Source organism: Dendropsophus ebraccatus, chromosome 7 (assembly GCF_027789765.1).
Source record: "Dendropsophus ebraccatus isolate aDenEbr1 chromosome 7, aDenEbr1.pat, whole genome shotgun sequence".
Taxonomy (NCBI): domain Eukaryota; kingdom Metazoa; phylum Chordata; class Amphibia; order Anura; family Hylidae; genus Dendropsophus; species Dendropsophus ebraccatus.
In genome coordinates this window covers 134,986,542-135,013,209 of record NC_091460.1, presented here as the reverse complement: position 1 = coordinate 135,013,209, position 26,668 = coordinate 134,986,542, and the positions used below count along the sequence as shown (strand labels likewise).

The 26,668-nt window shown below is 45.7% G+C and overlaps 1 protein-coding gene across 5 annotated transcripts in view; it reads left to right on the top strand.

Moving 5' to 3' along the window:
• The first annotated feature begins 13,677 nt into the window (after nucleotides 1–13,677).
• The window catches only part of BBS7 (Bardet-Biedl syndrome 7), a 30,989-nt gene continuing 17,998 nt past the window's right edge, over nucleotides 13,678–26,668 (top strand). For 2 of the 5 annotated variants that reach the window (XM_069978545.1, XM_069978549.1), the window contains exons 1-5: nucleotides 17,955–18,047; nucleotides 22,091–22,248; nucleotides 23,418–23,483; nucleotides 23,757–23,819; nucleotides 24,648–24,823. In XM_069978545.1, the coding sequence (XP_069834646.1) occupies nucleotides 22,213–22,248; nucleotides 23,418–23,483; nucleotides 23,757–23,819; nucleotides 24,648–24,823 (341 nt within the window). In that variant the 5' untranslated portion in view covers nucleotides 17,955–18,047; nucleotides 22,091–22,212. Of the gene's footprint in view, nucleotides 13,778–17,954; nucleotides 18,048–18,076; nucleotides 18,174–20,274; nucleotides 20,346–22,090; nucleotides 22,249–23,417; nucleotides 23,484–23,756; nucleotides 23,820–24,647; nucleotides 24,824–26,668 lie in introns of those variants that run through there. The other 3 variants (XM_069978547.1, XM_069978546.1, XM_069978548.1) reach the window with 3 other exon arrangements.

Genomic DNA, 26,668 nt, shown 5'->3' with positions numbered 1-26,668 from the left:
CCAGTCTGGAAAACAGGAGAGGTTTCCTGTAGAGATTTGCTACTGCTCTGGACAGTTCTTGACATGGACAGAGGTGGCAGCAGAGGGCACTGTGTCAGACTGGGGAGAATACACCACTTCCTGCAGGACACACAGTAGCTGATAAGTGTTGGAAGAGTTGAAATTTTTAAATAGAAGTAACTTCCAAGTCTATATAACTTTCTGACACCATTTGATTTTTGTAAACAATCCCTTAAGTCATAAGATGAAGCTAAGACCACACATAAGAAAACCTTCCCGGGGTGCACCATGAGAGGCAACAACTGTCTGCAGGCTTCCAATACATAAGCATCAATAGAACAAACTGAGAAGCTGCATAGAGACAAATGTTCTCTCACACGGTGATGTATAGTCTGCTCTGCTATGGCCCCTTCTAGTACGGACAAGGACAGCTAAATATATCCAGCAGAGATCACAGTGCATCGAGTTACTGACTGTTATACGTTAAGGAACAATGGGGAGATTTATCAAACATGGGGTAAAGTGAAACTGGCTCAGTCGCCCCTAGCAACCAATCAGATTCCACCTTTCATTCCTCACAGACTCTTTGGAAAATGAAAGGTGGAATCTGATTGGTTGCTTGGGGCAACTGAGCCAGTTTCACTTTACACCATGTTTGATAAATCTCCCCCATAGCATCACAACAAGACAATAGCAGCTCCCTGTTGAATGACCTTTTTAAAGGTCACAGAGCCCGCTTAAAAATGTTTAATGTCATCTATGTCTATGAGTCTTGTTGTAAAGCATGTCACTAAATGCTGTTAAAAACAGCCCAGGCAATATGGCAGCCTCCATAACAATGTACAAAAAGTAAAATAAAAATAAAAAATTAAAGTCAGAAAATATAAATAGATGAGAATAAAATAACAAGTTTTAGTATCTGATTCTAATCAGTAAAAGAAAATTTAGGTGACACCTTCCCTTTAAAGGGTCATGGTAATATTGTTATCTATGGGCGAATATGCATCGAAGAAACCAAAACGGTAGCTATTCATGAATGATCCATGCAGTGACTAGCTTCCCATTCATAATACAGAATACACTGGCTATAACATCAAGGACGAGTGAAGGGAATAGCTTCAATTTCTTTGTTAAAATGTCACCTGTTGGGGTGAGGTATATTAGGCAGCAAGTGATCAGTCAGCTCTTTATGTTGATGTGCTGGAAGCAGTCATAAAGACAGGAGTAGGGATCTTAGCATCAAGGACTTGTTTACATCATCCGTCTCAGAAGGGAGGAGGTGGAGGGGAGACGGAGCGAAAAGCTCCCACACAGATTTTTGTGTCTTCAGTAGAAAGCAGCAGCTCAGAACTGGTGGAAGGAGACTGAATAGATAATAACAAGTATGGAAGGAATTCTTAGTGTCACCATGGGCAGCCACATATCAAAAGTTATGTTTGAGTGGAATACCCCTTTAATTCTGGCTATGATATAAAGGTGTCAGAGTACACCTGATGACCTAATACAATAAGCACATGATTATTAGAATTATCGAGTAGAGTAACACAAGACGGTGTTCTGATTTGACAAATCACATTTTATTTTACAACCTGTAGACGGTCTTTGGTGTGTGTTACTTACCTGGGGAAGAGCTGGCGACAGAACTCACTGCTGGGCAACGTTCTGCTGGGAATCCTGGCATTAATGTAGATGTAACTGTAACTCATACATATACAGCTACATAAGCAGCAGTATTCCCTAACAGCTCAGGAATGGTTTGTAGAACAACTGATTTTGGCCTAGTCTCTAACTTCTCTAGGTCAGAACCATGGAGGTCCCACCCTTAAAATTCTACACATATCTTAGTGCTAGACACCACAGGACACCTGCAGAGGTCTTGTGGTGTTGGTACCAGAGATTGAAATGTCACAATGACAGCCATTATTTTATATGTCATGTCATTTCACCTACTTAAAAAGACTCTGTCCGTAGGTTTTTGGTGTCAGGGTAGCATAAACTAGTGGCAGAGAAGCTGAACAGAATGATGTATCACTTACATTGTTCTGTGCAGCTGATCCAGAGATCTCCTCCTGAATAACATGAACAATAAGTAGTCCTCTCCATTATGTCCATGAGCCCAGTAGTCCTGGATATTCATGAGAAGCAGAAGACTCCGCCCACCAGCTGCTGATTGGCAGTTACTGTATCTACCCATGCTGTGTATAGTCACCAACTGTCAATCAGCAGCTGGAGGGCGGGGGGAGGGGTGTGGCAAGAATCCTATTCTCCTGCATATTAGGAGAACGGCTGAACAGAATGATGTCAGTAATACACCGATCTGTTCAGAATTTCTGCCACTAGTTTATGCTGCCCTCATGTAAGGTGGAATGAACCTAGTGACAGATTCCCTTTAAAGTGTTACAGTCATTTATCAAAACTTTACACATGTTGGCTATATATAACAACAGCAGAAGGTCCAACAGCTCTGTGGTATGCCCCATAATTCATCACAGCCCATGCCTCATTCTAAAGCAAACAAAACCCTGTCACATCACATATATATATATATATATATATATATATATATATATATATATATATACATTATAAATGTTGGTATTGAGGAGATATAAAAAAAATGCTATATTGCATAATAGTGGGAAATGTGAAGGTAGTGCCCCTCTATGTGTGGGTTTTTTCCATGTATTGCAGCCTGCCACATCCTATGTTGCTGACATATTACTGGTGCTATTGGTTCCCAGCAGCTAATATACTCAATCATCCTGGTCCAGGATACAATTTAGCTCAACATCCGCTCTGATATTTTCTAGCACTTGAGGATTTTATTGTAACCCCCAGTAGAAATATAGAATAAAAGTGGTTGTTGGAGCTTAAAGAGAATGTACCAATTCGCTTACTGAATTTTTTTCTTACACTACCTAGTCAGCGCTGGTTTCTTCCTGTGCACTTCACCTGGCTCTATGTGCTGGAGGTGAGCCTGGTGTCCCTAGTGTAACAATACCCCCTCCCCTCTGTGCCTAGCCAGACTTTATTCTAATGGAATCACGTCACCATGGGGAGGGGACATCCTTACACTGGGGGCGCCAGACCCACCTCCAGTGCATAGAGCAGGCCAAAGTGCACATGAATAAACCAGCACCAATAACTGGATCCGTGCAGCGCTTTGAAAAATGGACCAAGCCACCAGGATCTCCATTGTGTTAAAAAAAATCACTTAAAAACAGGACTGCTCCCCTTTTAGAAAAGCACCACCATTGTCTATGGGTTGTGGGCATGTGTGACTGTAAGGTGCTCATATAACCCAGAGCAACAAACAGGTTATCAAGATAAAGTTACCATATGTGCTATCTATCTATCTATCTATCTATCTATCTATCTATCTATCTTCTATCTATCTATCTATCTATCTATCTATCTATCTATCTATCTATCTATCTATCCTATCTATCTATCTATCTCCTATCTATCTATCTCCTATCTATCTATCCCCTATCTATCTATCCCCTATCTATCTATCTATCTATCTATCTATCTATCTATCTATCTATCTATCTATCTCCTATCTATCTATCTCCTATCTATCTATCTATCTATCTATCTATCTATCTATCTATCTATCTCCTATCTATCTATCTATCTATCTATCTCCTATCTATCTATCTATCTATCTATCTATCTATCTATCTAACTATCTATCTGTCTCCTATCTATCTATCTATCTCCTATCTATCTATCTATCTATCTATCTATCTATCTATCTATCTATCTGTCTCCTATCTATCTATCTATCTATCTATCTATCTCCTATCTATCTATCTATCTATCTATCTATCTATCTTTCTATCTATCTCCTATCTATCTATCTATCTATCTGTCTCCTATCCATTTATCTGTCTCCTGTCTATCTATCTATCTATCTATCTATCTATCTATCTATCTCCTATCTATCTATCTATCTATCTATCTATCTATCTATCTATCTCTAGTAATGTGCCATACTCTTGTGAAAAAAAGGAAGAAGTCTCAAGGGCACTCACCCATTCACATTTAACTTGTAGGCCCTATTGACACATCCCCAAATATGGAGAGAAAATAGGGTCAATATATTTCCATGGCCCTATTCACACATCCATAGGTGTGTACAGAAGCTCGATGAGAACATGCTCTTTTGCCCCCCATGACATAAATATTTTGGTCAGCACATTGCATTGTACGATCATCATCCTGTACATAAGTTAGATACAGAAAAATTATTATTAATAATATTATTATTATAAAGAATTTAAATAGAGTATAATAAACAAAGGTCAATTGGTGCATTTAGCCTGTAATAGATTCATCATCTTACACACATAGGCTCGCCCTTCTTTAAGCACCTCCTCTTATACATGTATACCTAAGAGAATAGAATATATAGAGAGAGAGAGAGAGAGAGAGAGAGAGAGACAAAAAATCTAATTTGTCTGTTGATAACCAAGCTCGCGAATGTCTACCAAGGAGTTTATAAAAAGTCCATTCTATTACTACATTCCAGGCAAAATGTGTGTTTTATGATGTTCACACAGATGCTACAAACCAATGTTTCTCTTCTCTTCTGCTATTCTACTTGGTTCAATGTAATAGACTGTACAACAGCTCCACCTTGTGGTGAAATAGCTATATAGCAATTGTGAATAAATAAATAGGTGGATACATGTTTCCCATATTTAATATGTGATAAGCTTTCCAAAGACCTTATTCATGATGTGGAGTCTCCGGAGAATCCAATCATGCCGTGCTTGTGTTATCACACACCCTGGACAAGATAAGCACTTTTTAATGAAAATATTTATAGATGGAGAATAGAACTCTCCGGTGCTGCTGCGGTTGCATAGCCTGGATACAATCTTATCCGAGAAGAGAGGCGATAAGAACAGTAATTGTGTGTTTCCTTACTATGCTATCACCAAGAACTGAATCTAGCTCCCCTGTGGTACTGAATGGAAATGTAATAATGTAAAGCCATTGAACACAAAGGACAATTTAATGCCAGCAGTCATTTGCATTGAATGAGTTATGAAGAAGACAGCTGTAATGCACCCTATAACATGTCATCCCAGATAGAAACCATTTTAACAGAGCATGCTGTAATATAGATCTTTGATAAAGGAACTTTGGACTTCATAATTTTAGTAAAAGACTTTCTATTTAATAATTTATCCTATATGTAAACTGTATACAGCCTTTGCTTTTAATAAGAAAAATAGGAGCATTCGGGGGGAAACAACGATATGTACAGTATATAGCAGCCATCTGCTGGCAATGGGATGGAGGTCTTCTATTATACATTCAGTCTGTGATATATTTCCTCGACTGAGCTTTCTTACAGTATGCCAGTAACTGGGTTTGGTGTATATAATGTTAAGCTGATGATGTACAGAGAATTATGGCAATAATAAAAGAATTGTATATGAAAAGTCTATAGTCTCTTCTTTTTGGATTCAGCAGTATCACACCATCCTGCATATTGGGGAGAGGGGACTAGATGAATTCACCTTCCCACATACATATATATATATATAATTTTTTTTTTTATTGGAACAGCATACATGATGGACAAGACAGAAGATGTGCGGCTTTGGGGGACTAGTAGTATTGTCAGCTGGGGTAGTAACAGCAGCGGTACACTGTGGACCATGGAGATGTGCGGATGGTGTAGGGATAGTAGTAGTAGCAGCAGTACATAATAGAACCTAAGACTTGACAAAGCGCTGAGACGCGAAACAGTTGTCTGCTACACGCTCCCGCACCCTTGCCACCGCTCCTTCCCTGTGATGTCTTGAATAAACGCACAAAGAGATCCCTTCATCCGGTGAGTGCTTGGACTTATTTTCTATTTTATACACCGTACTGCCCTTGTCTCTGTTCGAGCACCGCGGCTACTTACCAGTGCAGTTTATTAGCCCTTAATCCGACTCCAGCGCACAGCTACTGATTGAGCAGTATTCAGACAGTACCGGCACCTGTATCTTCCTGAAACATAATAGAACCTGTTGCAGGGCCGGCCTTAGGGTAGATGGCGCCCTGTACGAAACTTTCTTTTGGCGTCCTCCCCCCCCCCCCCCAACTCTTCAGATATCACGGTATGCAGGGGGTAGTAGTTATGCACTGTTTCAGCTGTTGGGGTATGTTGGGAGTAGTAGTTATGCACTGTTTCAGCTATGAGGGATGCTGGGGGTAGTAGTTATGCACTGTTTCAGCTGTTGGGGTATGCTGGGGAAGTAGTTATGCACTGTTTCAGCTATGAGGGATGCTGGGGGCAGTAGTTATGCACTGTTTCAGCTGTTGGGGTATGCTGGGGGTAGTAGTTATACACTGTTTCAGCTGTTGAGGTATGCTGGGGGCAGTAGTTATGCACTGTTTAGCTGTTGGGATATGCTGGGGAAGTAGTTATGCACTGTTTCAGCTGTCAGGGTATGATGGGGGCAGTAGTTAGTTATGCACTGTTTCAGCTATGAGGGATGCTGGGGGAAGTAGTTATGCACTGTTTCAGCTGTCGGGGTATGATGGGGGTAGGAGTTATGCAGTGTTTTTTTTTAAAAAAAAACATTATGGATAATTCTCTTTATAAATCTTTTTATTTTACAAAAAACTCCTAGTGGGCAAGGTGAGGAGAGATGCCAGTGTCTGTATATACTGTGGCAGTGCATGTATACACAGCACCAGGGTCAGAACAGTGTACATGAAGTAGATTGCCATAGTATATACAGACTCTGCACTGTGAGAGAGAGAAAGAAAAAAAAGAGATAGATAGATAGATAGATAGATAGATAGATAGATAGATAGATAGATAGATAGATAGAAGGGAGGGAGGGAGAGAGAGAGAGAGATAGATGGGAGGGAGAATAAAGAGCTAGACAGAGGAGAGAGAAGAATCATCAGGCTTACAGCAGGGGCAGAGGATTCTGGACGCTGCAGGAATTGCTGAGGAGAAAGGAAGAGGCACACGGCCAGGCAGAGGTCACCAAACTGGCAGGCAAACAGTTCAGCAGGCTGCATTGTGGCAAGGAGAGAGTCCGTATCCCACCTGCGGTGGGCGCCGGGGGCGGGGCTTGCTGGCGGGCAGGGGAGGGGGGGCATACCAGGAACATTAAATTGCCAGGACCCTAGCCTGTCTGTCTTCAGGAGCGCCCCAAACCAACCTCTATGCAAGGAGGGCAGGCGGCCAGTTATGGGGGGGCACTCTGGCAGACAGACAAAACGTCTGTCTGCCAGATCAGTTAGGTGTGCAGCTGACTGTCTGCCAGAGCGCCCCCCAGCTGGCCAGGAGTGATGCGCCCTGTGCAGCCGCACAGATCTCACCCCCAAAGGCCGGCCCTGACATGATGGACAGTGTAGGAGAGGGGCATCTGTATAGGCTACTAGTAGTGGCAACAGGGGTAGTAGTAGCTGCAGTAACAGCACCAGCAGTACACTACAGAACAGAACCTTGGCTCTCCAGCTGATGCAAAACTACAACTCCCATCATGCCTGGATAGTCAAAGCTTTGACTGTCCAGGCATGGAAAATAAGAACAATCCTGTATCCTTCTGCTTAACCCCTTATGCACTACTATGTGTAAGTGACCCAAAGCTCACTTACATGCAGTAACAAAAAAAAAGGGGTTAAAAAGCAGAAGACAAGGAGATCTCTGCTTCACTGCTCTGATAACCCCTGATCTCTGTTCTCAGGAGCATCATTGCAGAGGTCAGGGGTTATCAGTGCACAAGCACTACATAAGAGGTTAAGCAGAAGGTAGTCAGCTCCTGCACCAAATACAGTGGACTGACAGAGCAAGCAGCCATTGTCTCTCTGTCCTTCCAGTAACTCTTGTGGTTGCAGGCAATTCTGCCTTTGGCCACAAGAAATTTTATTTTTTGGCCACATCACCGAGCTTATATTTGCTATGGGGCCCCATGGATCTTAGCTATGTCCCTGGCCACATTGATGGCAGCAGCAGTAAGAGGAAAGTTGGACAGTGCAGCTGTGCAGGGCTAGTAGTAGAGGCAGGAGGGATGGTAGAAGCTGCTGCAGTAACCCAGGGTAGCCTAACCTGCTGATAGCCCCCTAATGCGCATGGGGCGCTGAGGAGGAAGGTATGTCTCTTATCTTCCTCCTCGGTGCCGTTCCCTTACAGTTAGGAGTTGAATCCATGGGAACGGCACTGAGGAGGAAGGTAAGAGACATACCCTCCTCCTCAGCACCTGGGGAAAATAGGGACAGGTCATTTACTTTAAATACTGCGCCCAGCCCGAGAAACCACTCTGAAAATTTTTTACACCAAAATCAAGTTTAATTCGGCAGATATAAGTTTTACGTTCGCGGCCGCATTGAAATCCACGGCCGTTGTTGCAGTATTACCAGCCGGAAATAATTGACATGTTCATTTTTCACGGGGCCGTATAAACAACGGCCGTTATCTGATACATAGTGTGAATTCAGCGGCCGTAGTTACATTGCATTGCAGTCATTATAGGGAACCTCAAAACAACGGCCGTAGTTTGCGGCGCGAACAACGGCCGTTATTTTACATAGTGTGAACATAGCCTAAAGGAGTAGTGTGGTGAGCCCCGGATGGTGTTATATCAGAGGGACGGCCGGTCACTTACTAGATGGAAGTGTGACGCCACTCCTCCAGTGGATGGCTGAGATACAGCCGGACCTTAAGGTTTTGTCACATGACGCCAGTGCCAGGTGGGCACACAGGTGTGATGGCACGCCTGCTTTTAAGGTGTAAGGCCGGTTGTACCCTCTTCCCCTGTGGTCGGTGTCCTGTCGGGTTGCTACCGGGTCCCTTGGGATAGTGTAGTCATGGCCACATGTAGTCACAGGTAGCCAGAACGATGTAATGACCTCCTGAATAGTAGGACTCGCCACCCAAAGAAAGGGGAAATGTCCCAAGGTTGCGGTGTATATGCTGTGTAGGTGGTAGTTAATGATCACAGAATGGATTCTTACTATTGGCAAATACGCAACAGCTAATACAGATGACCTCGGATATACACTTGATAAAGTTCCAATAAATACTTGAACATAGAACCACCAGATCTGTGTGATTAGTGCTGAGTAGGATGTAGTAGAGTTGGTAGAGTTGTACTGAGGCAGCGCAGTAGAGAGGAGGTTGCCGTGAGAATCTCAACCCAAGTAGTAATGTGCTCTGCCAGGATGTTGGAGTATATAGAAGAATACTTTTGGAAGAAGAAGAAGAATGAGAAAACCTGTGCCTGTGTATTGACCTTCCTAGAGTCTTCACACCACCTCATGCCCACTAGCTTTGGCTGAAGCGTACTAATAGGTGACACAGGCCCCAGACCTTGTTACCTGGGATGAGCAGAGTGCTGAGGGTTCCCTGGCTGACACTCGCGCTGCGAGATTGAGTTTATAGACTTTTACAGTAACTTTGCTCTACCCGGATCAGTTCCTAGCTCTTTGGCTCTTTAGTGGATACTGTCCTGCACTGTTGTTTTTCCTAGTCCACGGCGTGGGTGATCTGTTGGCTAGTCCTATCCTGAGAGGTTTAACACTTCATACGGAGTATAGGCACTGAGCAGGGGCGTAGCTAGGATTCATGAGGCCCCAAAGCAAAACATTGTAAGGGCCCTCCCCTTCCCTACACACAACACAAAGCACTGTATATATATATATATATATATATATATATATATATATGCGACATAGAGAGAAGGGAGCTACTGCAAATCACACCTATGGCTGATACTAGTGCCGCTCGGCTAATTTTAAAAAACAATGCCAGGATGTCGGTATATCATTTGATTAAACCATACTGCCCCGTGTACCACGTGCAGGTCTCCTGGTTCACACGGGTCCCTACACTAACTCCACACTGTGTCGGTCAGCGACTGCCAACCTCGCAAAGCGTGCACATGCAGTGAAGGGAGGCCATGGAATGGCCCTGCAACCCCAATGTCGGTAGCTGAACAAGCTTTCGTGTCAATCATGGGTGCGATGTGCAGCCATTTCTGTCTTTTTGGCTTGTGCATACAGTATATATATACTAGAAAATGTACCCGGCGCTGCCCGGGTATAAAGTGGCAGTGTGTTAATTAGATTTGTTCTAAGGTGCCCAGGAGGCCAAGCTAAAGGTATTGTTTCATCTGAGTTAATCAGTGGAATTAGTGTATACCTGTAGTGCATAGTTGGAGGGGTTCTGTATACCCACAATGTATAGTTTTTAGGGGTCTCGCATATCTGTAGTGTATAGTTAGGGGGGCTGTATACCTATAGTGTATAGTTGGGGGGTCCTGTATACCTGTAGTGTGTAGTTGGGGGGGCTGTATAGCTGTAGTGTATAGTTGAGGGAGGTCCTGTATACCTGCAGTGTACAGTTGGTGAAGGTCCTGTATACCTGTACTGTATAGTTCGGGGGTCCTGTATACCTGTAGTATATAGTTGGTGCTGTATACCTGTAATGTATAGTTGGTGGAGGTCTTGTATACCTGTAGTTTATAGTTTGAGGGTCCTGGATACCTGTAGTGTATAATTGGTGGAGGTTTTGTATACCTGTAGTATATAGTTCGGGGGTCCTGTATACCTGTAGTGCATAGTTTGAGGGTCCTGTATAACTGTAGTATAGAGTTAGTGGAGGTCCTGTATACCTGTAGTGTATAGTTTGGGGTCCTTTATACCTGTAGTATATAGTTGGTGGAGTTCCTGTATACCTGTAGTATATAGCTTTGGGGTCCTGTATACCTATAGTATAGAGTTGGTAGGGGTGCTGTATACCTGTATTATATAGTTGGTGGAGGTCCTGTATACCTGTAGTGTATAGTTTTTTGTTCCTGTAAACCTGTAGTGTATAGTTTGGGGTCCTGTATACCTGTAGTATATAGTTGGTGGAGGTCCTGTGTACCTGTAGTGTAAAGTTTGGGGGTCCTGTATACCTGTAGTATAGAGTTGGTGAAGGTGCTGTATACCTGTAGTATATAGTTGGTGGAGTTCCTGTATACCTGTAGTGTATAGTTTTAGGGTCCTATATACCTGTAGTGTATAGTTTGGGGTCCTGTATACCTGTAGTATATAGTTGGTGGAAGTCCTGTATACCTGAAGTATATAGTTGGTGGAGGTCCTGTATACCTGTAGTGTATAGTTTTGGGGTGCTGTATACCTGTAGTTTAAAGTTTGGGGTCCTGTATACCTGTAGTATATAGTTGGTGGAGGTCCCGTGCACCTGTAGTGTATAGTTTTGGGGTCCTGTATACCTGTAGTGTCCTGTATACCTGCAGGGTCGTATTTACCATTAGGCACCCATGGTCTGGTGCGTAGGGTAGCACCTTGCAGAGGGGCAGTACCCTCCCGTTCAGACTTGCCAGAAAATCTGGTGTCTTTTCGAGGGGGGGTATGGCGGTATTGGTCAGCTCTGGTATGGCAGTGTTATTCAGTCACAGTGTGTCGGTATTGGTCATGTCTGGTATGGCGGTGTTATCCAGTTACAGTATGGCGGTATTGGTCAGGTCTGGTGTGGCGGTGTTCTCCAGTCACAGTGTGGCGGTATTGGTCAGGTCTAGTATAGTGGTGTTATCCAGTCACAGTATGGTGGTATTGGTCAGGTCTGGTATGGCAGTGTTATCCAGTCATAGTATGGCGGTATTGGTCAGGTCTGGTATGACAGTGTTATCCAGTTACAGTATGGCGGTATTGGTCAGGTCTGGTATGGCAGTGATATCCAGTCACAGTATGGCGGAATTGGTCAGGTCTGGTATGGCAGTGTTATCCAGTCACAGTATGGCGGAATTGGTCAGGTCTGATATGACAGTGTTACCCAGTCACAGTATGGCGGTATTGGTCAGGTGTGGTATGACAGTGTTATCCAGCACAGTATGGCGGTGTTGGTCAGGTCTGGTATGGCAGTGTTATCCAGTCACAGTATGGTGGTATTGGTCAGGTCTGGTGTGGCAGTGTTTTCCAGTCACTGTATGGTGGTATTGGTCAGCTCTGGTGTGGCAGTGTTACCCAGTCAGTTTGGTATACCTGTAGTGCCCTGTATATACATGTACTGTATAGATGGAGTAGGGGGCCCTGTATACATGTCCTGTATAGATGGAGTAGGGGGTCCTGTATACATGTACTGTATAGATGGAGTAGGGGGTCCTGTATACATATGCTGTATAGATGGAGTAGGGGGTCCTGTATACATGTACTGTATAGATGGAGTAGGGGGCCCTGTATACATGTACTGTATAGTTGGAGTAGGGGGTCTACCAGTTATTTCTGTGGATGTTGTGAGGCAGCTTCCCTAGCAACCATTGCTCCCTGTGAAAATAAAAGCAGTAATCCTATTGGTTGCTAAGGCTCCAACTGCCGTGTCTGCTGCAGCTAATTATATCACCTGTGTTTGCAGTGAGGAGATTTTCCCATTCATCTCTATGGGGCGCCGCTCTTCCCCCTTCCCCTCCTCTCCTATACATCTGGCGGGGACGGGACCTTCGCAATAACCTTCCCGGGCACCCAATGTATCTGTGTGCCAAATTTGGGGTCAAACGGTTCAGGCGTTTGGAAATCTATTAGGGATAGACAGACAGACAGAAGGACAGACAGACAGTCAGACTTTAATTTTCATTATATAGATGTATATAATAGGTGATGTGGCCAAAAATTAAAATCTCTGCCTGCAGCTACAAAAGTGACAGGCAGAGCAGAGAGCCAATGGCTTCTTGCTCTGTCAGTCCACTGTTTTTAACTCTAAGGGCCCATTTAGAGCCCTTATAGATAAATACATAGGTGCAGAAGCAGATTACCTTCTAATTAACCCCTTATGTCCTGCAGTGTTTAAGTAACCTAAAGTTCAGAAGATAGGGAGATCTCTGCTTTACTGCTCGTGCACTGATAACCCCTGACCTCTGAACGGAGCTCTGCACATTTTCCTACTTGATTGCTGCAGCCAAGAACAGAGGTCAGGGGTTATCATTGCAGTGAGGCAGAGATTTTTTTGTCTGCTTGTTAACCCTTTTTGTGTTGCAGCATGTAAGTAAACATTGGGTCACTTACACAATGCAGTACATAAGGGGTTAAGCAGAAGGACACAGGACAGCTCTTACCTTTTCCCCCGGGCCCCCTCCTGCAGGGGCCCCATAGGAAGTGGCTACCCTGCCTCTATGGTAGCTACGCTACTGGCACTGAGAGAGAAGTTTGTAACAGAGCACTGTCCTGCGTCCTCTCCATGCAGAGTACTAAGAACTAAGGCTACTCCTCTAAGGCTAAGGCCAGGCCCGCTTCTGCCATGAGGCAGACTGAGGCTTCCGCCTCAGGCGGCAGCTCTTGGGGTCCTGCAGGGGGCGGCAGAATCTTCTCTGCCACTGTTATTTTAGTGAAGTTTAACTTCGCTTAAATGACAGCAGCCCCGATCTCCTAACAGTGCTGAGTGCAGTAGCGTTGCTAGGCATTAAGATTCGGGGCCAGTGCCCAAACAGGAAGTTCACTGCCCCGAATCTCTTGCCTAGGGAATCACTGTACTGCACTCTGCACTTCGGGGCTTGGTGCATCCGGCCACCGGGTCCTGTGCTCAGCTCCCTCCAGTCTTTTCAGAGGGGGGGGGGAGCGACGGAGGATTCAGCAGACCACCTGCTGAATGACAGTTATCTGCAGAGTTTGTAGAGAGAGAGAAAGCCCCTGCGCCCCCCTCCCTCCCCCCTCCCTCTCTCCTGTCACTGTGAGGAGAAGCTGCTCCCTTATCTGGACGCCTCGCTGAAGATGACCTCTGACCTCCCTCTCCTGCCGGGATCTCTGTGACTGCACCACCTCTGTAAGTATACAGCACACTATCGCTGATATAAGGTGTAGTGTGATGTTCTGCAGCAGCTGAGGTGTAGTGTGATGTTCTGCAGCAGCTGAGGTGTAGTGTAATGTTCTGCAGCAGCTGAGGTGTAGGATGAGGTTCTGCAGCAGTTGAGGTGTAGTGTGATGTTCTGCAGCAGCTGAGGTGTATGATGAGGTTCTGCAGCAGCTGAGGTGTATGAAGAGGTTCTGCAGCAGCTGAGGTGTATGATGAGGTTCTGCAGCAGCTGAGGTGTATGATGAGGTTCTGCAGCAGTTGAGGTGTAGTGTGATGTTCTGCAGCAGTTGAGGTGTAGTGTGATGTTCTGCAGCAGCTGAGGTGTAGTGTGATGTTCTGCAGCAGCTGAGGTGTATGATGAGGTTCTGCAGCAGCTGAGGTGTATGATGAGGTTCTGCAGCAGTTGAGGTGTAGTGTGATGTTCTGCAGCAGTTGAGGTGTAGTGTGATGTTCTGCAGCAGCTGAGGTGTAGTGTGATGTTCTGCAGCAGCTGAGGTGTATGATGAGGTTCTGCAGCAGCTGAGGTGTATGATGAGGTTCTGCAGCAGCTGAGGTGTATGATGAGGTTCTGCAGCAGTTGAGGTGTAGTGTGATGTTCTGCAGCAGTTGAGGTGTAGTGTGATGTTCTGCAGCAGCTGAGGTGTAGTGTGATGTTCTGCAGCAGCTGAGGTGTATGATGAGGTTCTGCAGCAGCTGAGGTGTATGATGAGGTTCTGCAGCAGTTGAGGTGTAGTGTGATGTTCTGCAGCAGTTGAGGTGTAGTGTGATGTTCTGCAGCAGCTGAGGTGTAGTGTGATGTTCTGCAGCAGCTGAGGTGTATGATGAGGTTCTGCAGCAGCTGAGGTGTATGATGAGGTTCTGCAGCAGCTGAGGTGTAGTGTGATGTTCTGCAGCAGCTGAGGTGTATGATGAGGTTCTGCAGCAGCTGAGGTGTATGATGAGGTTCTGCAGCAGCTGAGGTGTAGTGTGATGTTCTGCAGCAGCTGAGGTGTATGATGAGGTTCTGCAGCAGCTGAGGTGTAGTGTGATGTTCTGCAGCAGCTGAGGTGTATGATGATGTTCTGCAGCAGCTGAGGTGTAGTGTGATGTTCTGCAGCAGCTGAGGTGTATGATGATGTTCTGCAGCAGCTGAGGTTTATGATAAGGTTCTGCAGCAGCTGAGGTTTATGATGAGATTCTGCAGAACATCATAATACATAATGAGAAAATAATTAGTTTACTAATAGCTGAGGTATCGACGTGAGAATACGTGAGAAAAGTTCCTACACAAATTATACTAGTATCGGGGGAGGTGGGGGCGCCATTTTAATTTTCGCCTCAGGCAGCAAAAAAGCTAGAATCGGCCCTGGCTAAGGCTAGGGCCCAGGTAGAACCCCTGTGGAGAGCAATCTGGTCTGCGTCCTTCCTCAACAGAATCCAGACTAAGACTCCTCCTTCACCCAAGGGACTAACTTCCTATCCAGCGTGTAAGGCGCGCTGTGGTTGGGTGAAAAGAGCGCAACAGAAGAACAGAGAGAAGAGGTGATAGAACAGATGGAAGTGAAGATCCTACTGGTCCTCAGATTCTGGTGCACACAAACACAATAACCCTTTTAGACACTTCAGCTGTGCAGCATCCACACTTCAATACATAATACAGTGACATCTAGTGGTCATCTCTTAATACTACTTTAGCTGCAATAAGACCACAAAAAGTACAGACTTTTGCGAAGGGTGTAAACAACAGTAACACCCCTAGTGGGACACCACAGTAGTCCGGCAATGTAATAAAAATTCTAAATGGCAGGCCACAGGGGGAACATAATAAATAATCATTACCCACCTCTCCCTGTGCCTTTGCAACACAGGATTGCCTATTCGGGACCCCAGACGGGCTCCGGGATCTCCTTCAGTGCCAGCGACTGAGGCAGGGCACCGCTGCCGCCACTGATCGCCTGAACGGGCAATCCATCAGCCGGGTGAGGCACTTTGCCCCCCTAGTCATGGATTTGCAGTGTCCCAGAACAGAGTATTTATTTGTCACTTTATCTCTGCACCTTTATTATAGCCAGTTCTGTTCTGGAAAGCTATGGTCCACTGCAAACTGTGTGTATCGTGTTACCTCTCTCAGTGTTCAGGTCTGCTATTCCATTCATTTCTTGTATGCATATTCAGTTATCAGTGCCTAAGGGTATTATGTCGCCCCCCAGTGTTCAAGTATGGTACTTTTCATGTATATTCAGTCCTATATGCCTAATGGTGTGATGATGGCTTGGTGTCACATGACTGCCCCTGCTTCCATGGTAACCCCAATGGCCATCGAGCTTTGGCTGGGAATACCATGTGACTTCCTGTCTGCCTCAGTCCTGTCTTCCACCTTCAGGGGGACAGGGTGTGTGTTGCTGCTGCTCCCGTGTCACAAGGCCGCAACCTTGCGATACCTGCTGCTGCACTTACCAGAAGTGTTCCTGGCTGTGTTCTATTCTCAAGTTCTCAAGATTCTCCTCCTAACCACAAGATCTGGGTGCCGTTCTTCAGTCATTCCTCTCATCATCCTCTCTAATCATCAACAGCAAGTATTCATCTCAGTTTCATTCCGCCCAGCATCTCAACTTCAGTCTCACTACTACTCCCATCATTCAGTACGCTATCATCACAGCCTATTGCAGGATCACCCATTACTCCGCCTTATTCAAGTCTGCCTTATACCCGGTTTCATCCGGAGAGACTGTTGCTACTAGTTACCACCGTTATAATAAATATACAACTACCGTTGTTTCTGAACCTTGGCATTGGTGTGATTATTGGTGCCCAGACTAAGGACAACGAAGAATTGCTCGGGCTCCGCATGGTCAGGGTCCTGCTGGTTAGCTGCATCCCCTCGTGCCATAACCGTGACCTAACATCTGGCAGGCAGCTGCCCGGGATCCTACCTGGTACTACCATCTACCACTACTCTCAGCGGAGTGCCCAGCGCAGATTCATCAGAACTCGGGAGGAATATAATTTCTAGAATGTTGCTTCTTACTCTAACAACGAGTTAGATTTACTAAAGACAAGTGTTTTACAGTCTTTTGTGCAGACAGGTAAGAATGGATTCTTAATTTTTTTGCGGGCTGTGGCTGCTGGAGAGGATGATGGCAGGGGGACACTGAGGGACACAGGGCACTGGAGGGACACTGAGCATCCCCCTGCCATCATCCTCTCCAGCAGCCACAGCCCGCACAGCTCGGGGAGTCAGGTTGTGACATCACCATGTTATTCAGGAAGTGAAGCCTTGATGCAGTAGAAAGTGCAGGGAAAAAAGCACTTTATAAGCATTTCCTGTAATAAGTGTATATTGGTGATTTGTATAACTTTTGGGGGGCAATACAATACTTTAAAGGGAACCTGTCACCGCGGACGCGGGCACAGAGCCCGCCCGACCCCCCGGTGCAGCCCTCGGATACTTACCCTTTCTGGCGAGTCCCGCTCCTGGAGCCACTCCGGGGCAAAGATATCGGCTCCCGAAGCCGTGCGCGTGCTGAAGAGATGAGTCCGATGCCCATAGAGAATGAAGGCTCCATTCATTCTCTATGGGCATCAGACTCTTCTCAGGTAATTTGCATACAGCGCGCGCACAGCTTCGAGCGCTGATATCTTTGTCCCGGGACCGGCTCCAGGAGCCGGACTCGCCGGAAAGGGTAAGTATCCGGGGGCTGCACCAGGGAGGTTGGGCGGGCTCTGTGCCTGCATCCCTGGTCACAGGTTCCCTTTAACGAAAATTTTTGCCGGACTTCTCCTTTAAAGAGGACCGTGCGGGGGTCACTGACCTGAGTCCCACTCCCGGAGCGCTCACTACCGAGATCCATTGCTTTCTTATTTTTCTTGTGAATGAGCTGGGTGCAGGCTTATTTTGCAAGTTTTTATCGATACCAATTTTTTAAAATCTCTTTTATGTCGTTTTTTCAGAGGCGGATTGACAAAATACAACAATTTTGGTGTTTTTTTAAAAACTGTTTTTACATTGTTCACCTTGCAGTAAAAAATAATGGCATAGTTCTATAGCTTGGGTTGTTACGGTCATGACAATACCAAACGTACAGTATGTATGATGTATCCATATAAATCAGCATTATGCTGACAGGCAATCACATAGCCATACCTCAGGCATTGCTGTGTACAGGCATAAGCAGGGCAGCCCCGGGGTCCTTCACAAGGCCCCCAGCATTGCCATGGAGACGGATCAGAAGCCAGATCTCGTCGCTAGACTTCTCATCAGGTGAGTATGACATATGCCGCTATAGGAACCCGTTACAGCGGCCTATAACGGGCTGAACTACCGGGAACGGGGGATTCTCCGCACCGGGTAGTTACAGCGGGAGCCGCATTTACCTCTGGCCGCGCCGTAAGAAGCCTCGTCTACCGGAATATGGCCTATTAGTGGGCGGTTACTAAGGGGTTAACAGCTCAATCTCCTGACGTCTCCTCACAGCTGAGCCTGTGCACCGGGAGTGTCCGGGGGGCTGTGAGCTGTCACAGGGGGGAGGGGGGCTGTGAGCTGTCACAGGGGGGAGGGGGGCTGTGAGCTGTCACAGGGGGGAGGGGGGCAGCACATCTCAGACAACAAGCAGCTGCACCTATATAATATATATATATATATATATATATATATATATATATATATACACAGCCCCATGGAGAGCACAATGTGCTAGAGGAGGACAGCAGATAGATCCCCTCCCAGTGATAGAGGAGGACAGCAGATAGATAGACCCCCCAGTGCTGGGTGATAGAGGAGGACAGCAGATAGATAGACCCCCAGTGCTAGGTGATAGAGGAGGACAGCAGATAGATAGCCCCCCAGTGCTAGGTGATAGAGGAGGACAGCAGATAGATAGACCCCCCAGTGCTGGGTGATAGAGGAGGACAGCAGATAGATAGACCCCCAGTGCTAGGTGATAGAGGAGGACAGCAGATAGATAGCCCCCCAGTGCTAGGTGATAGAGGAGGACAGCAGATAGATAGACCCCCCAGTGCTGGGTGATAGAGGAGGACAGCAGATAGATAGTCCCCCAGTGCTAGGTGATAGAGGAGGACAGCAGATAGATAGACCCCCAGTGCTAGGTGATAGAGGAGGACAGCAGATAGATAGACCCCCAGTGCTGGGTGATAGAGGAGGACAGCAGATAGATAGACCCCAGTGCTAGGTGATAGAGGAGGACAGCAGATAGATAGTCCCCCAGTGCTAGGTGATAGAGGAGGACAGCAGATAGATAGACCCCCAGTGCTAGGTGATAGAGGAGGACCGCAGATAGATAGATCCCCAGTGCTAGGTGATAGAGGAGGACAGCAGATAGATAGACCCCCAGTGCTGGGTGATAGAGGAGGACAGCAGATAGATAGCCCCCCAGTGCTGGGTGATAGAGGAGGACAGCAGATAGATAGACCCCCCAGTGCTGGGTGATAGAGGAGGACAGCAGATAGATAGACCCCCAGTGCTAGGTGATAGAGGAGGACAGCAGATAGATAGCCCCCCAGTGCTAGGTGATAGAGGAGGACAGCAGATAGATAGACCCCCCAGTGCTGGGTGATAGAGGAGGACAGCAGATAGATAGTCCCCCAGTGCTAGGTGATAGAGGAGGACAGCAGATAGATAGACCCCCAGTGCTAGGTGATAGAGGAGGACAGCAGATAGATAGACCCCCAGTGCTGGGTGATAGAGGAGGACAGCAGATAGATAGACCCCAGTGCTAGGTGATAGAGGAGGACAGCAGATAGATAGTCCCCCAGTGCTAGGTGATAGAGGAGGACAGCAGATAGATAGACCCCCAGTGCTAGGTGATAGAGGAGGACCGCAGATAGATAGATCCCCAGTGCTAGGTGATAGAGGAGGACAGCAGATAGATAGACCCCCAGTGCTGGGTGATAGAGGAGGACAGCAGATAGATAGACCCCAGTGCTGGGTGATAGAGGAGGACAGCAGATAGATAGTCCCCCAGTGCTAGGTGATAGAGGAGGACAGCAGATAGATAGACCCCCAGTGCTAGGTGATAGAGGAGGACAGCAGATAGATAGACCCCAGTGCTAGGTGATAGAGGAGGACAGCAGATAGATAGACCCCCAGTGCTAGGTGATAGAGGAGGACCGCAGATAGATAGACCCCCAGTGCTAGGTGATAGAGGAGGACCGCAGATAGATACCCCACCCCCCCCCCCCCCCCCCCCAGTGCTGGTTGGTAGAGGAGGACAGCAGATAGATAGACCCCCAGTGCTAGGTGATAGAGGAGGACCGCAGATAGATACCCCCCCCCCCCCCAGTGCTGGTTGGTAGAGGAGGACAGCAGATAGATAGACCCCCAGTGCTAGGTGATAGAGGAGGACCGCAGATAGATACCCCCCCCCCCCCAGTGCTGGTTGGTAGAGGAGGACAGCAGATAGATACCCCCCCCCCCCCAGTGCTGGTTGGTAGAGGAGGACAGCAGATAGATAGTCCCCCAGTGGTCCCCCCATTTACTGGCTGCATAACCCGATCAGAGCCTGCTGTCATTGCTCACTCCATCCCTGTGGTTGGGGATTTGGTAAGGACGGCTAACCTGTTTAAATCAGAAAATTCCAGTGAACATTTTTTTTTAATAGACAAATTGGGGAAACAAAATCACTAATAAAAATGATGAATAATGTGTTTATAATTCATAAACTGAAATGATAGTCTTTACTATTAAGGCTATGTTCACATGATCTTTCGGCCGCAGGGTTCTGATGCGGGCGCATCAGCGCGTGCCCGCATCAGAACCTCCCATAGCACACAGTGAAGCGAGCGGCCGGAGCCGCTCGCTTCACTGTGTGAATTGACAGGGTTACCTACGCCCGCAATTCATTGAATTGCGGCCGCAGAAAACTGACATGTCAGTTATTTGCGGCCCCATGCAGGATCCCAGCCGGAGCGCACATCGTATGCACTCCGGCCGGGATCCCATAGAACAATAGGCATTGTTCAGCCGTACAAAGTACGGCCGTTGTTGCCGATGGCAACAACGGTCGTACCTTTACGTAGTGTGAACATAGCCTAAAGGAAAGAAGACTCTAACCTGCTGATATAAACCTATAGCCCATAGGGTGCTATAATAGTTACCCTTCAAAGGCATTAAATAAATATAAAAATAAATAAAATTAAAAAAGATCCCAGGAATGATAACACAAAAAAGAGAAGCTCAGTGGGGACAACTATTTGGGTCCTAATAGATGAAGCGATAAACAACCTGAAATCGTTCACTTCGATAGCCGTTTGTTACGATTGTTTCTACGATTGTTTGCTCCATCTGATCCCAGAAAAAGAAGCCCCATGTGCAATTACACTGACCGATTAGTAAACGAATGTGGAATTACAGTGAACGATTACAATTAAAGGGGTACTCCGGGTTGGGGAGCCTTTTTGTCTATGACTGGGGAGGAGGTAAATAAGGGCAACGACGTCCCCTTACCTCCCCGGTTCCAGCGCTGTGTCTTTAAAGTGTCACTGTCGTATTTTTTTATTTTTTTTTGCAAACATCAATAGTCCAGGTGATTTTTAGAAACTTTGTAATTGGGTTTATTAGGCAAATCTGCCATTATCTGCATTAAAAAAGACTTTCCCCAGGTCCCCCCCTCCCTCCTCTTTCTCATTTACTGCTCATTATCAGGTAATCTTTTTCATGATAAAAATGCATTTTTCAGCTAATAAACCCAATTACATAGTTTATTAAAATCGCCTGTTCTGCAAAAAAAATGTAAACAACAGGGACACTTTAAGGGTCCATTTACACAGATTATCTGCCAAAGATTTGAAGCCAAAGGCAGGAATTGATTTTGAAAAGAGGAGAAATCTCAGGCTTTCATGTATGACCTGATCTCTGTTTATAGTCTCTTTCTGGCTTTGGCTTTAAATCTTTGGCAGATAATCTGTCAGATAATCTTTCTGTGTAAATGGACCCTTAACATGTACTATTACACCAAGCAATTATCAGATGGAACGGCCGGTGGTCAGCCAAGTACGTCCGATAATCGTTTGGTACCTAATGGGCTTTATCTGTTGCCTTTCTTCTTACTAGTGACACTGGGAATATGGGAAAGTTATGTATAGTAAATTCTGCCAGGATTAAAGGGATTGTCCTCATAAAATGTTTTGTCCACAAATGCTCACACTTTAACAGAGCCTAAGCCCCTTTAGTGTCTGTTGGCTAGAGAGCCTCTTTAAAACCAGTAACACACAGAGGAAGGTGACTTTTTTGTTGTTCTGAATTGTTCTTTTCTCCCCTAATCTCACAACGGTTCATTTATTCCTTAGTTCTACTTGTATGCAGAAAATATGAAGGAACTGGTAAGGAGCTGACTGGAGCCTGAGCACTCACTTTCTGCTTGTGGGATACTTCTTGTAAGAAAACTACTAGACAGCTGGTTGTTTCCAGGATGGAGCTGCAGTTAAACCGAGTGGATTACTTGCAGGTACAACACAAAATAATCCTTGTAATCCGATTGTTAAAGGGGTTGTCCAGCGAAAATCTTTTTCTTTCAAATCAACTATTGTCAGGAAGTTATATAGATTTCTAATTAACTTCTATTAAAAAATCTCAAGTCTTCCCATACTTATTAGCTGCTGTATGTCCTGCAGGAAGTGTTTTATTTTCAGTCTGACAGTGCTTTCTGCTGACCGAGACAGGAACTGTCCAGAGCAGGAGAGGTTTTCTATGGGGATTCATAGAAAACCGAGAAACCGCCGGTCCCCTCGCACTGCAGTGGTCTATTCCTGATCACTGTCCCAGTGTGACAATACCCCCTCCCCACTGTGATGTGGCTCCATTAGACCGTCACTCTGGGGGTGGCGGGCCTGTCTCCAGTGTGTCATGCTGGTTTGGTGCTCGGGAGTAGACCGGCACCGTGCGCGAAACACGTCGCTTTTGTAACACTATTGTTGTTACATTACTTCGGCAAGGCTTGATATCTACTACGGTGGGAACAAGCTCTCTTTTATCCGGATATTTATCTGTTACCTGCGCCGATTCTCAAAAGGGGTTTAGTCCGTTAAACTTGGCTTTAGATTGTTCTTTTCATTTGTACGCACCACAAGGCGTGTGGTGTCCCCAGAGCTGCAGTGGTAACCTGCCTATTACATGCCCACGATAGTTTTGTGCCTATTATTTAGCACAACCATCCCAGGTTAGTGGCTACTTGCTTACCCACCCTGTGTCCCCATGCCATTCTTATAATACTACACTAGAAGGCGCCTCTGTGACTTTTCTTCTGTTCCAGCAAGACAATGCAATGCCACATGACTTGATATATCTTACATAGGTTGAAAGAGACTTTTAAGTACTACCCCGACCACCTAAATCTCTAGAGTTGAAGCCACTTTAGCACTTTAAGACTAGCTAGGTTGTCATGTACACTTTATGGACCCTCCTCCATGTACCTTCCAGCCGCTGTGAGATACACTGCAGTCAGCATGGCTCCAGATATCTGTGACAGCCTACCGGGACCTTATTGCTTATTTAGTGACCATCCTGTCTCTGGATATTATGTGACTCCACTGTATATTCTTCAGTAAAATGTCACATTGTAAATTTAAAGACTTATAAAGACCCAGAGCCTTCCTCACTTTTAGCTTTTTCCTTTAGGTTGGGGTCACCTCTCAAAAAACCATGAGATTGCTTCCAGCATCTGGACGAAGGGCAACTCAAAAGGTAATAAATTTTTCATACACTTTTGAAAATTAGGTGTACTCACCCCCTGGTAGCTTATTGCTTTAGAACACCAGATTATTTTAGAAAATAATGTCAAGAAATAGAAATTATTATTAATCCCATTTACGGGCACTGTTATTTTTTTTGCTTACTGCATCTCTTATGTAGATAAGCTATTTACCTCTATTAGGAGTATGACTGTTCTGTATCTTTTATTGTATATCTTACTGTAATTATGTATATAAATAATATTTTTAATATACATTTTCCTAGGTGGTAGTTGGAGATCAGGATGGAGTGGTTACATGCTTTGGTATCAAGAAAAGTGAAGCTGTGGTAAGAGTTGTGTGGCTCTGCCTAAAAAGTCTCTCCCATGATGTTGTCCACTTTTAACCTAAAGAGATATAACTCACATTGGGGTCAGGTTACAGAGGCAGCTGTCCCATGTTTGGCGGGTTCCGTGCATGAGCTTTATTCTGATTAAGGGTAGCTTTATGCGTGCCGTATGGAAACGGATTTGATGCTGTGGATCCACAACAGATCTGATCTAAATAACTGAACACAGCATCAAATCTGCTGTCACCATCAAATCTTGTGCTTGGAACTTGGCGATTATGGGGCAGTTGCCTCGGTAACCCATTCCTCCGGCATAAGGTGCGCCTCTCTACTTTGAACATGTGGGATATTACCATTGCAGAGACCCTTATATATAAAAGACACTGTTCCCAGACATTAGTTTAAAGGAGACCTGTCACCCCCCCCGCGCCGGGGTGACAGGCTCCCGACCCCCAGATAGATCCCCTTATACTTACCTCATGTCGCCGAGTCCCGCTGCCGGAGCCGGTCCCGGGACGGAGATATCCCGGTGAGAAGCCGGCACGCACGCTGTGGAGATGAGTCCAGCGTCCATAGAGAATTAATGGAGCCGTGCGCGCGCAGCAGAGATGAGTCTGGCTCCATTCATTCTCTATGGACGCTGGACTCATCTCCGCAGCACGCGCGCCGGCTTCTCACCGGGATATCTCCGTCCCGGGACCGGCTCCGGCAGCGGGACTCGGCGACATGAGGTAAGTATAAGGGGATCTATCTGGGGGTGGGGAGCCTGTGGGGTGACAGGTCCTCTTTAAGCCTGTGTTGTTGTTTTTTCTTTGTATTTACCTCTAGCCGGTTTTTAAGACTTTGCCTGGCCAGAAGATATCACGGCTGGAACTTGGAGGAGCTCTTGGCACGGTTCAGGAAAAGATATTTGTGGCTTCTGGATCTGAAGTTCGCGGCTTTACAAAAAGGGGGAAACAGTTTCTGTCATTTGAAACAAACCTAACAGAAAGCATCAGAGCCATGTAAGCACTGACATTTCCTATCATGGTATTGCACAACTGTTTATAATAGAAGCCACTGGGCTGTGCTGGATCTGTCACTTATCATAGAGTTTCTCTGACCTCTTTTATTTTTGCAAGAAAAATAGTGCTGCGAGCTTTCCTGTCAAAACAGCAGGCTCTAGTGCAGATGGGAGTAGAGCCTTAAACCAAGCCCGGTCATTCCCAGTTTGTGGAAGAGCACACGACCCCCAAAGATTCAGGCCTGGCTCACTGTAGTAGCTTTGCTGTATAAAATAGAGGAACTAGAGGCTGACTCTAAAAAGTTATTAATACATACAGCCACTTGGTCCTCTTGGGCACAATTTACAGACAAAGGTAATTGTAAAGCGCTTCGCTCAGCCACATCGGGGAACCCATAACTAGCACTTTATGAGGGCTACATGGCGGCCTTCTCTTTCCTCTGCTATACCCTCTCGGGTTTCCTCTTTCTTGAACTTTCACTAACTCTCACTCTGGGTTCGAGACAGACAACACTTGTGTTAAGTTATTTTTTGAAATTGCTTAAAGTGTCACTGTCGTATTTTTTATTTTTTTTTGCACAGATCAATAGTCCAGGCGATTTTAAGAAACTTTGTAATTGAGTTTATTAGGCAAATATGCTATTATCTGCATTTAAAAAGACTTTCCCCAGGTGTCCCTCCCCCTCCTCTCTAATTCACTGCTCATTATCAGGAAATCTTGACTCTTTTACATCACTCGAGCCCTGTGTAACCTATGGAGAGGGGAGGGGGAGGAGGGAGATTAGTCGCCAGCAGAGAACAAAGGATTACACAGCGGAACCTGTGTAAAAGCCGGTATTGAGAGGTCAGTGCTGACAGAGGAGATATCCGGTGATGTAGCTGTAAATTAACTCTTTGTTCTGTTTTCGTGCCATCACACTCAAACCCTCCCCTCTCTATAGAGAACCATGAAGACAGGGGGGAGAGCTTCAAACTGCTTTTTCATGATAAAAATGCATTTTTCGGCTAGTAAACCCAATTACAAAGTTTCTTAAAATCGCCTGTACTATTGATTTCTGCAAATAAAATTTTGACGACAGTGACACCTTAATAGAAAGTTTTGCATTCTAAACATTTGTACTAAATATATAATAAAAGTGATAGTTTATACATAATAATTTTGCATTAATATTTTGTACGTTTGGCAGCTTGTTTTCTGTTTTTCTACAATTTGTATTTTCCCTGCTGCGTCTTGGTGTTACCTAAGCTTATTGTTGCCAGGACATTTTTCTACCCCACAGAGCCTCTAAGTGGTATCTGTGGCATTACTTGGTGCTATATAAATAGTATTATTATTATGCTGTGTACACTGTCAAAAGAACAGAGAATTGGAATACTGTCATTTGGAAAAACTTTTCACATGACCCAGAGACATGTCAAAGGTTTTTGATTGGTCTGGGTCTTGTACCAATCGGTGAGAGGAGCACTCTGCAGCACAATCTGCTCCCTGCTCTGTGTCATTGAAAGACTTACATTAAGAGCCTGACTCATCACATGACACAGAGCTGGGAGAGGACCATGCTTAGTGTGGTCTTCTCCCGGCTCGTTCTCACTATTAGTACAGGTCTTAACACTCAGACCCGGACCGAACTTTTGGCACTTTAAAGGGGTAGTGCGGCGTTTAAAGCGACTCTGTCCCGCAATCTGACTGTTATTTAGTAAATAAATGTTAAAGTGACTCAGTACCCACAACCTGACCCCCCCCCCCCCAAACTGCTTGTACCTTCGGTTAGCTGCTTTTAATCCAAGATCTGTCCTGGGGTCCGTTCAGCAGGTGGTGCAGTTTTTGTCCTAAAAAAATACATTT